Source organism: Penaeus monodon, unplaced genomic scaffold, assembly GCF_015228065.2.
Source record: "Penaeus monodon isolate SGIC_2016 unplaced genomic scaffold, NSTDA_Pmon_1 PmonScaffold_3239, whole genome shotgun sequence".
NCBI classification, from domain to species: domain Eukaryota; kingdom Metazoa; phylum Arthropoda; class Malacostraca; order Decapoda; family Penaeidae; genus Penaeus; species Penaeus monodon.
Window position 1 is genome coordinate 12,501 of NW_023657943.1, and position 10,712 is coordinate 23,212.

A 10,712-nucleotide genomic window follows, 5' to 3' on the forward strand; every position below is an offset into this window, starting at 1 on the left:
GGCGGCTTCGTTTTGGACTGTCCCCAATGGGTCTTTATATTTTCTTTTTAAATCCCAATCAGAGCAAGGGAGGAAGTCTACAATGGCCTACAGCATGTAGTAAATGATCTTAGTCTCTGTGCTCCCCCCTATCGTCTTCCATTTTCATTGCTCTCATGACAGACACTTGCCTTTTTTCGACAAGCAGGTACGGACCTCCTGGCAAAGGGGGGGCCCGGTCTATCCCCCCCCAAGGGTGGGTATTCCTGAACCCACCCCAATTTCCATCCCGGGTTTTTTTCAGACTTGTGTTTTGAACTTTTGTCTCAGAGCCATGGCTTTGGATTTGGCTGCAGAGATCTTTATCCTGTCCTGCAACACTCCTCGGATACCTCCAGACAACCTGGGCTTTTTTTTGGGCATGTGGTCCAGGGAGATGATACAAGATCGTCTGCATGGGAAGATGATCTTCCCCCCAGGGGATTTTTATGTTGAGGATACAGGACTTTAGTGTGTTAAATAGGGCGGATAAAACCCTCCCCTGAGGCGTTCCATTTTCTAGGGGCATGGCTGTATAGGTGCCCTTTGGAATTTGACTCGGGCTGTTTATTCCTAAATAGCACCTATCCAAGCCAGACCTTACTTCTGATTCCTTTTTGGATCGGGCCCTTTTCCTGATGGCAAGGGAAACTTCCCAAAATTCGAAAACCTTCTCCAGGTAAAGGGGAATTTTGCCACGAGCGCCCGTTTTTTAAATTTGCTCAAACCCTAGCTAGCTGTGGCTGTGCTCACCCCCTGGGGAACCCATGGGGGGTTTTTCGTTGGGGATCCCTTTTCCAGGGACCCGGGCAGTACCACCTTCGGCAGTCTTGGCCGACAGCTGAGGAGAAGATGGGGCGGTATTTCCCCCCGGCTCCTTTGGTTTTTAGGGAGGGGAAAACTATGGTAGCCCTTTCCGCTCGGGGTAGAGGGGGAATTTTCCCCAGGATTTGGGATAGTTGCAGGAATGGAAGCTCCCTACCAGCCCCGGGGCGGGAGATGAGGGGGTAGAATCCCGTCATCACCCGGGGCTGATTTTCAACGGGTTTTTATGTGCATCTTTATTTCCTCAAAAAAGATAACTCTGAGTTATGGGGTTCGGCCCCCCCTTTCTCGAGTGAAAAGTCTGTCTGGTTTTGGGCTTTTCTTGTCTTCCCCAGTTGGGTGGCAGACTGTCGCTACTCTTTCTCGCAGATAAACTTCGCCAGTCTTTGGGCCTTCCCTGGGGGTCGGGGTGCGTGATTTCGGGGCGGCGGCTGGTGGGCTCGCTTAAAACCGTTGCCATAGCTTAAAGAGGGTGTACGGTGATAAAGGACTCACCCTTCCACCACTTTTTCCTGCCTCATCTGCTGCATTTCCCCCTTGGCGTCCCTGCCCAGCCCCCCTTAGGAGGTTGTGGGGGTTCTTTCCCTTTCGGAAATGTTTTCGGCACATTTTTACCCTGGGTTGCCCCCAAATCCGTCTTTTGAAGTACCGGGCGTCCTTGGACCCCTAACCCAGGCCGGGGGTTTTTGGGTATGGTCAGTGAGGCTCCCTCATAAAGGGCATTTAAAAGTCTGGTTGTACATTCCATTTTTGCTCTTGGGGGTTTTTCTTTGTTTTTCAGACAGGGGGCCCAAAGGCGTTTGGAACGCCTGCCAGTTGGCCTTGTCTTTTTTTCCATCGGTTCGGTCGGGTATTTCGGTGGGCCACTATCCTGAGGGGTTTTGTTATAGTGCCAAAATGGTCACTATGACGGTTCATGCCGCCAGCCAATCCTCCCCACAGGTCGAAAGTGGCCAGGGGGGTCAGGACCCCTCCTTACTGTGTTGTTCCGGCTTTGAGGAGAGCGATCTCGGGAATGTTAAAAGCCTTGGCTAGTGGGGCCCAGCCGCACCGGGTGCCCTGCAGGGGCCGGGATGGGGTGGTGTGCTTAAAAAGTCTCCCCCTTGACACTGGTGTGTGCTGGGAAGCCAAACCTGGCTGTGTCTCTATACAGTGTGGCCTGCTGTACCGTTGTAAAATTTCAGGGTACCCCGGCCAGTTAATCCGCGGCAAGAGATTAAAAATCTTTCCACAGTGGGGTGCATGGGTATGGGAGAAAGGGAAATTGTTCTTCCCCAGGGTCATCAGGCCTCTTTTGCCATGGAACGTGGCAGCGCGTAGCGTGTCCCCGGGAGAAGCGAACAGCTTCCGCGATAATTCTCCTGGAGCAGGGGAAAAAAATGTAATGCTCCTTTATCGCACTATTGGGGGGAGGATGGCCTCCTTGAGAGAAGCACAATTTTTTCCAGCAGAATACTTAGATTGCATGCCATGATGTTTTAATTGATATTTTACTCAGAGACATCGTCACATTCATTGACGTCGGAGTCTGACAACTCCTTGTGAGATCCTCATGCTTGGGGGTCCCCTTTCGGCGTCACTACCCCTGGATCCCCTGGGGGGTGGAGACCTTGGTAGCTCTGATTTCGTCCCTTTGGCTTTTTCTCTGGCCAGGCTGTTTCTGGATTGGGGGCCTTGCCTGGGCAGGCCGGTTTTTTGATTGGGCTTGTGGCATAAAATCACCTGGTTTAGGCCTGCCGGGGAGGGCATACCCCGGCTGGCTCTGCCTGTGGGGCATCCCTGGCTAGGCTCTGCCTGTGGGGCTAGCCTGGCTGGTTCCTGTGAGGGCATACCCTGCTGGGCTTGCCTTTTGGGGGCTAGCCGGGTTAGCTCCCCTGTGAGGCATACCTGGGTTGGGGAAGGGGGAGGGGGTTCGACCTGGGTGGGGGGAAGGTTTTGGCTGTTTTGGCCTTCCCCCTTTTCCCTTTCCCCTTTATGTTTTCACATTGTTTGAATGTCGTCAGGGAAACGTCGACTCCCTTATCCCCTCTTCCTTGGTCCTGGAAAAGAATATGCCTTTTGCTGTACTACAGCATGACAGGATCGCATGTCCCCCTCGCGAAGAACTGTTTTTCTGGGTCTGGGGGGGCCGTTGGGTGTTTTGGAAAAACCTTTTCTTCCTGGGTTCCTCTGCACTTGTTTTATTTGGGGGGAACCCCTGATTGTCGGGGAGATTTCCGTTTCGGCGGGGGGGCCACTTCCTTCCTTTTAAAAGGGTGGGAACCCTTTTTTCTTTTTTGTTCCTCTCCCGACGAGGTCCGGGGGGGGCAGGAAAAAATTCTTGCGTTCTTAGAAAACCTTTGCCGTTTGGGGGCCCCTCTTTCCTGCAGAGCAAGCCAGGCCCCAGGCATGATGCCTCTTGGGCACATTGGGCCCCATTTGGCTGTTGTGTCCTTTTTTTCTTCTTTTTGGCCTTGATGCACACCTGGTATTGTGTGCCTTGTTTCAGACCCCAAATTTTGGCTTGGGGTGTACGTTAGCCTGGTGGTGTCCTATTCTGGCACTTGAAACACGAAGTGGTTAGGCACAAAAGTGCGTAGGTGATGGGTACCCCCAGTTACCCAGACAAGGTGGAGCTTGGGTTTACCTTTCAGGGTCCCCGGATTGCGGGTTGGATTTCCCCCCTTCGAAATGGGAAGCCCCCCCCGACCTTTGATGTGATGCAAATCACCTCCACATCGTATGAACTGAAAGCCGTAACACTTGACTCTCTTCTCCTCGGGATTCTGGCAGAGGCTCTTTTTCCCCCCCTTTTTTTAGCTTTTTTTTGTCTCCTGCAGGAAAAAAAGGGGTGGTTTGATTTTTTGGGCACGATGATCTCCCTGATCTCGCGAACCCCAATCGACAGCCGATTTTGCACGGGGCTCTCCAATCCCCCCTTTTTTACCTTTTTGGTAGCATTGTCAACCCCTTCGGGTTTAAGGGGACCTTAAATTGCGGAAACGCCTTGGGGTCCAGATCCCTCAGAGCCCGGTTCCCCCGGGCCCGTTTGGCCCCTTTCGGTTTTTGGGGCTTGCTCGTGGAGGCCCAGCGTTTTTGGGTTTTCCCCTGGTCTCCTATTCATCAGTGGGGTCGTTGGGGGGGGCCCCAGAGCCCTTTCCCGGTCTGGGGGGGGCCTGGGGGGGCCCCAGCACGAAGTCCATCTTTTGGGGCAATCGGGTGGAAACAGTTTGTAAGGGTTTTTATTGTCTTGTCCCATCTTGGCAGGGGCATGACATGTCATCCTGTGCTCGGGGTTTTTTTTTTGCCCCCCGGAGGCACGTAAGGCTTCGGGGTGGCTGCCGTGGCCCTGAGCCTTGCAGGGGTCGTTAAACAGAAAGGTTGTCTTGTGGGGGATTTTGGTTTTGTTTTCCAAAAACTTGGCAGTGCTTCACCCTCACGCCCCCTCCCACCACGGAGCCCAAAAGGGGGAAGCTGAGTGCTAAAACCAAATGTCTAACAGAAGGGGGGGTTGATGGATATACGCCCAATTACCCCCCAGGGAGCCCCGTTGACCTGACCGGGCCCCGGATCAGGCCCCCTGTCTTGCCGAATAGAGGACCAAAGAGGCGTGTTGTAGCCCCAGGGCGTTTTCTGCACGGGACGCTCAAATCCGGGGCTCCCTCCTCCCAGCTCCCAAAAAGGGGCCCGCACGGGAAACACGTGGGTAGGTGAAACCTCTGGGGGTATCCCAGAGGGTTTCCTTCCACCACAGGACTCATTATGGGAACATTTTGCTCCTCCCTCAGTGAGGAAGGGAGCTCTTCCTTTTTCCAGGCATTCCTCTTGCTCCTAAGGGACCTTACCCTTTTTCAAAAGTGAAAACCCTTTTTTTTTTTGAAAAACCCCAAAAGGTTTTTTTCCCCCCATTGAGAAAAAGGGGGGGCCTGCCCCTGGTTTTTTCAGTTCCCTTTATCCCTCTGAAAAAAGCCGCCAAGACGTTTTCACCACAGGAGGGAGAGAAATTAACATTTTTCCTGGAGGTTTTCCCATGGAGGACGGTTTTTTTAAGGGGAATCCCTTTCTCCTGAAACATCCAAGGGGTGTTTTTTCCTCAGTGAGTGAAGGGGGGTCCCCCGTACCTGTTCCGAAGTCCCTTGTCCCCCTGAAAACACCAAAACCCCAGACTGTTTCCATCAAGTGAGGAGAGGGGTTGACTTTTTTCAGGGAGTTTTTTTTGGGAGGGTGGGTTTAACATGAATCCCCCTTCTCTCGAAAACCCCCAATTTTCACCCATGAGAGTAAGGGGACCTGTACCTTTCCGTAATTCCTTATCCCTCTGAAATAGCCAACCACGAAATTTCATCACAATGAGGGAGAAGGGCAACTTTTTATCCCGGTACTTCCTATCACAGGACGGGAAAATTGATGTTTTCTAGCAGCGCTATTAACAGAACCTGGTGAAGGCCCTGACAAGGGGGCTTACTCTTCGCCCCTTTTTGAAAGAAAAAAAGTGGCAGTCATCAATGGTCTGCCAGACCAGCCCTAACAAAAGAATGGAACTCTACCCCGTAAGGAGGGCCCTTTTAAAGGCCCCCCCAGACACACCCTCCCCTGCGGGGGGTAAGGCTGCCCCCCCCCGACACCGCCCAAAGGGGTCCGTTCACCCAAAAGGGTGCATAAGCTCCTAATCCCAAAATTTTTATAAAAGGGGGTAGGCTAGGAGGGACAGCTACATGGAAGCCAAAAACATCGTGGCATCAAACAATGGGGGGGCACCCCCTCGCCCCGCCCCCCACCCTTTTTCCCGAAACCCCTCTCCCTTCTCCTGAACTCCAATTAAGGCCCCATTTACCGCAGGGGGGAGAGAGGAGAGGAAGGGCCTTTTTCTTCACGCTGATGTCCTTTTCTTTTCTGAATTTTTGATCCCTTCAGTGTGGGTTCTGTGGTGACCAAAATGCGACGGCCCTTTCCCCGCTCGGTAATCAGGTCCAGGGTTTGGCTCCGACTACCGCCTATCAAACCCCGGGAGTCATCACCTGACTCGAGAGTAACCTCGCGCGGCATATTTAAGGCCAGTCCAAAAGGAACTCACTCACTCACGGCTAGGGTCTCACTCGAACCTACTGTACACTCTAAATAAAAAAGTAAATTTTTTTCTTCTTTTGGTTTGCCCACTACCCCCACTGGTGACCTCGGGGTTAAGAGCCCATTACCCCTGAGTGTGTTAGCCGCTTAAGCCCTTGCCCCCCCTGCACCTTGCTTGCCTTTTTTGAATGGTTTGCAGGTGGAACAGAGTTTTTCCTACGCCATGTCCCTCTCCGACCAAGTATATCAGACATGGGCCCAACCTCTGCCTGAACTCCTGCTCCCTCAGACCTTATTAAAAAAAACCCCCAGTACAAAAAATAGAAACTCCTCAAGGAACCATCCTGCAGAGAGCCCCCCTTCCCCCGAAACGCACTACGCTTTTTTTCACACTTCGCGCCTGACACCCGTACTCCCTGGAATACTCCGCACATAAAACGCACTCTCTCCCTTTTCCAACCTCCCTTTTTCCTCCGACCCTTTTACGCTCGATGTTCCTTCAGTCTACCGCGACCCTTCAAACCCTCTACACGTCGGAGCTCCTATTGAGCAATCCTCAAAAAGCGGCGAATCATAGCCATCCGACTACCGTACAAGTTTCAGCTGTAGCCCCTCCCCCCTCAACCCTTTGGAAGCCCCCCGACACAGGTTTCCGAAATCACAACTGCCGTTCGACAAAATTTCACCCGCGAACCTTCACCAGTCCCAGACCCGCCTCGAAATCCTCTCACCCCGGTTCAACCGCGATGTGGACGAGACTACCGCCCCCCTCCGTCAACCCACAGCCCCGCCGTTCCCCGACTCCCGGTAGCTATTTTTCAACCCCTTCCCGATTTGGGAGCCCGGGCCGCGGGCGAACCCCCCTTTCTCTGGCCCCGGGAAAAGGACACCGCGGGAATAGTAGGCCCCATTTCGCGGCCCCAGACGCGCCTACTCTACGTCCCCCCGACAACATTCCTGCCTGCGGTTTTTGGTGGACAAGGAGCGGGAATCCGTTCATTTCCCCCATCCTTTAAAGACGACAATCCCGCTTTTGCACCTTGGGGGCTGCCAAAATGTTCGCCCATCAATGTAACGGGAGCGCTCACTGACCCTCCTTTTTACTGCTCCGCCCCGAACTGACTGGGTTTTTTCCCTTTTGCCGACGACAGCCGCCGATCCCCGGAGCTGAATTTTTCCCGGCTCACCAGGATTCACGGTGGACCTAGGCGGGGGGGCCCTTTTGCACCGTCAGAACCCCCACCACCCTCGTCGGGCCCGGTACTGTCCCCCGGTTTTACCTGTACTGCCCCCCAGTGCCCTTCAGATTGTGCGCGAGTTTCCAGCGCTGACAAACCCATCAAAATGGCAAAAAACACCACCACCACCCCAAGACCCACGTCAGCTGGACCCCCGGTCCCCTTTTCCCCCTGAGGTACTCCCCACCAGATCACTTCCCATCGAAAGGCAAATTCGGCACATGCGGAGGTCGATCTACCCCTTCCAGCAGCCATGGGCAAACTCCCCCGCACCTTGTTTAAAAAGGGAAAAGGGAATGGGGGGTCCCTGTGGGGGAAAAGTCACCTCAACCACCACCGCACCGGACCCCTACCCCTCCCCCACCTCCACTCCTTCACATGGGAGCCCCCGGGAGCACGATTTTCTTAAAATTTACCCCGTCAGAGCGTACCCCAAATCCCCATCGCCGAGGGGGACATCCCCCCCCAAAACACTGTGGGCCACGCCCTTCGGCCTGTAGAAATTTCCCGCGAAAAGCCGTTTTGGACTCCGCAACCCGCCCAGCCTTCCGCGCTTTATGGACGAGCACCCGTGGGCCCACAGGGGGTCTTCGTTTTCATCGACATATATCTCGCCACACAACAGTGAGGGAAAACCACAGCACCTCCTGGCCCCCCTCGACCGCCTGCAGGGAGCCCGGGGCGTCACAAACCCCGGTAAGAGTCTTTTCGGAGTCCCCTCTCTCACCCTTTTTAGGTCACACGTTTTCCGTTTACGGGGATTACCCCAGCTCAGGGGAAAAGGGCAGCAGCATCAGGGAGTTTCCCCAAGCCAACAATGAAGAGACAGCAGGGGGCAAGGCTCAATTACCGTGACCCCCGGACACCGCCCCTGGGAGCTTTTTTTCAACAAGATTCAGGTAAAGGTTGGGGAACCCCTGGGTTTCTTTTCACGGACTTTTCACCTACAACAAAAAAAGGTACAGTGCCTTCGGCAAAGGAGTCCTTCTTTTCGGCCATAAACACTTCGGGGCAACGTCAGGGGGAAAGGGGCTTTTCCCCATCTTGAGGACCACAAGCCCCCCCCCCCTTGCCTGCACAACAGGATCCCCGTCAGTCCCCGCGTGAAGAGAGGGACCTGGATTTCTTTTCCCATTCACCACGACATACGACCTCCGGGGCCCAAAAAACCATGCAGACACCCCCATCCAGAGTCTCAATACCCTGGAAATAGCAGCACCCCGATCCTACCGCTGGTTTCGCAGGGAGCCCGCAACAGACCCTTCCCTCCCCAGGCTCCCCCACGGGGATCCCCCTTCAACAAAGCGGTGCAGCTTCAGGCTCTCGGGACACCATCCCTCTGCGACATCTCGCTGGGAGACCCCGTCCCTTACCCCTCCATCACTCCCCCGACAGTTTTTTTGAAGCTTACCCCCCCATAGGGGAATTCCCCGCAGAACAGGACCCCATCCCAGCAAATGTCTGGCCCGGCATCAATAGGACGTCCGGCAGTGGGTGCACCTGCACGAATGCCAACCAGTAAGGTTCACCCAACCTAAATTTTTCCCCCACAGGGGTTCCTTGTACCAGATGGGCCCTTCGAGCATGTACACCTCGACTAGTCGGGGCCCCCTACCCGCAGCCAGGGTTTAAACTACGTCCTGACAATGATTACCGGGTTTTTTCCCTTTGGGCCGAGGCCATGCCTATCCAGGACCCATGCCGCCCCATTGCCAAACCTTTACGCACCTGGGTATCTCGTACGGGACTTTCCCGCAGGGCCCCCAAACCGCCCCAAGGTCCCCCCAGTTTTGGTCAGAGCTCTGGAGGCGCTGATGATCCTTCCGGCTCGAAGCGCATCCCGGGCCAAGCATCCTCCCTGCCAATGGCATGGTGGAGCGCCTCACCGCCCCTTTAAGGAGGGGCCCTCACGGCTTCTTCCCCGCCCGACATGGGTGGACCAGTTACCCTTTGGGACTCCTACACTAGGACCCTTTCAAGCAGGGTCTTCGGTGCACCGCAGCAGAGTGGTCTACGGGAAACCCCAAGCTCTCCCTCGACTTTCTAGTCAGCTCCGGAGACAGGACCCGGGGGGCATTCGGAAGGGACTTCGCGACCCCTTGGGGGGCCCCCCTCCGTCCTACGAGACCATCCGGAAAAGAGAATTACTTGCCCCCCCGACCTCCAAACTGCTCCAATGTCTTCATAAGACGACCCACCAAGCCTCCCCTCTGCCCACCCCTTTAGGACCCCTTCCGTTTTTCAACGGGAAGTTAAACCATCCCCTCCGGGGGTCACGAGGGGGACGACACCGTCCATCGACCCTGCGAAGCCTGCGATCCCAGGACAATGCACGATTTCAAGGTTCGTTTTTCGACCGTACACTGGAAGGGGAGTGTGTGGTGCCAACCGTGCACAGCTTCCGCGTTCGGTAAGATCAGGGCCGGGGTTTTTGGGGATCTACTCCCGCCTATCACCCGCATCATGGACCGACCCGGAGTATACATCGCGGCTGGGGATATTTAAAGCCGCCGATCCAAAAAGGGAACTCACTACTCATCGGCTAGGTCTCACTCGAACACTAGCTGTACACTCTAAAAAAAGAATTTTACTTCTTGTGCTTTCCTACTCCCACATTCCGTTTCTTTGAGCCTTTGAATGTGCAGCGGCAGGGATTTTCTCTTTCAAATCCAACAAATCCCCCATCATGACTGCATCCCATTGTTCCTGATACCGGCTCCCCCTTCATGTTTTGATAAAATCTTCCCCCGTGCTGCTCATTTGATCCCAAATTTGGGAAACCGATCCAGTGTGAGAATAGGTATGCTTTTGTTTGTCATTTTGCATCCCGGGGGTTTTTTGAAGGCAGTCACTTTTTTGGGTGACTTTTTCTCTTATTGCTGCCTTGTTTTTTGCCAAGGAATTTTTCTTTACATTTCCCCGCTTCCAGTTCGATTTATTCTTTTAGTTTTAAAACTCTGGATCTCTGATGACCCGCGTAGGGGGGTCCTCAAAGAGCCGTTTTCAATTTCTCCATGGCCCCACCCTGGAAAAGCATGGCAAGGGGATGAACAGCCCCCATCCTTGTCCACATTTGGGTGAACTGCTTCCAAGCCAAGCTTAATGTGCGGGGGTGGGAAGAGTACCCTGTTCTGTCCACCAAGGGGCGTTAATGATTCTTTGATTGCAGGCCCCAAAATTCCCCCCGCAGAACCACCCCTTTTTCGTGTAATGTGATTTGGGTCCCTATATCCCACATGCACAAAAAAGACGGGTACTTGGTAAAACCGGACTGCTGTCCCAAAAAAAAAGTTCACCATCTTCGGGTCAACCAGATCTCCCTCATGCTAAACAATAACAATTTCTCCCAGCAATACTTCACCGCTGCAAACTTCTCCTTCGTGTAGCGAGTGAGCCAGCGGTATAGAGGAAACTGGTTGCTTTTGCCCCAGAAGGTTTTCAGGACTTTTGGCTGTCAAAAAAACATCTCCATTCTACAGGTTGGTAGGGGCAATCCAAGATTGAGCAGAATCGTGAAACATCTGTACAGTACCCAATTTTTCTCTTCAGAAAAAAAAACGAAGGTATTTTTTATGTTGTTGTGGT

At 53.9% G+C, this 10,712-nt stretch overlaps 1 protein-coding gene across 1 annotated transcript; it reads left to right on the plus strand.

Moving 5' to 3' along the window:
* Nucleotides 1-3,425: 3,425 nt before the first annotated feature.
* Nucleotides 3,426-10,230, plus strand: LOC119570586. The gene is made up of 12 exons (XM_037918261.1): nucleotides 3,426-3,578; nucleotides 4,249-4,528; nucleotides 4,920-5,001; nucleotides 5,737-5,851; nucleotides 6,089-6,298; nucleotides 6,467-6,696; nucleotides 7,186-7,384; nucleotides 7,552-7,698; nucleotides 7,864-8,026; nucleotides 8,681-8,920; nucleotides 9,111-9,470; nucleotides 10,109-10,230. The coding sequence occupies exons 1-12, from the start codon at nucleotides 3,426-3,428 to the stop codon at nucleotides 10,228-10,230; spliced, it is 2,301 nt and encodes a 766-aa protein (XP_037774189.1).
* The last annotated feature ends 482 nt before the right edge of the window (nucleotides 10,231-10,712 follow it).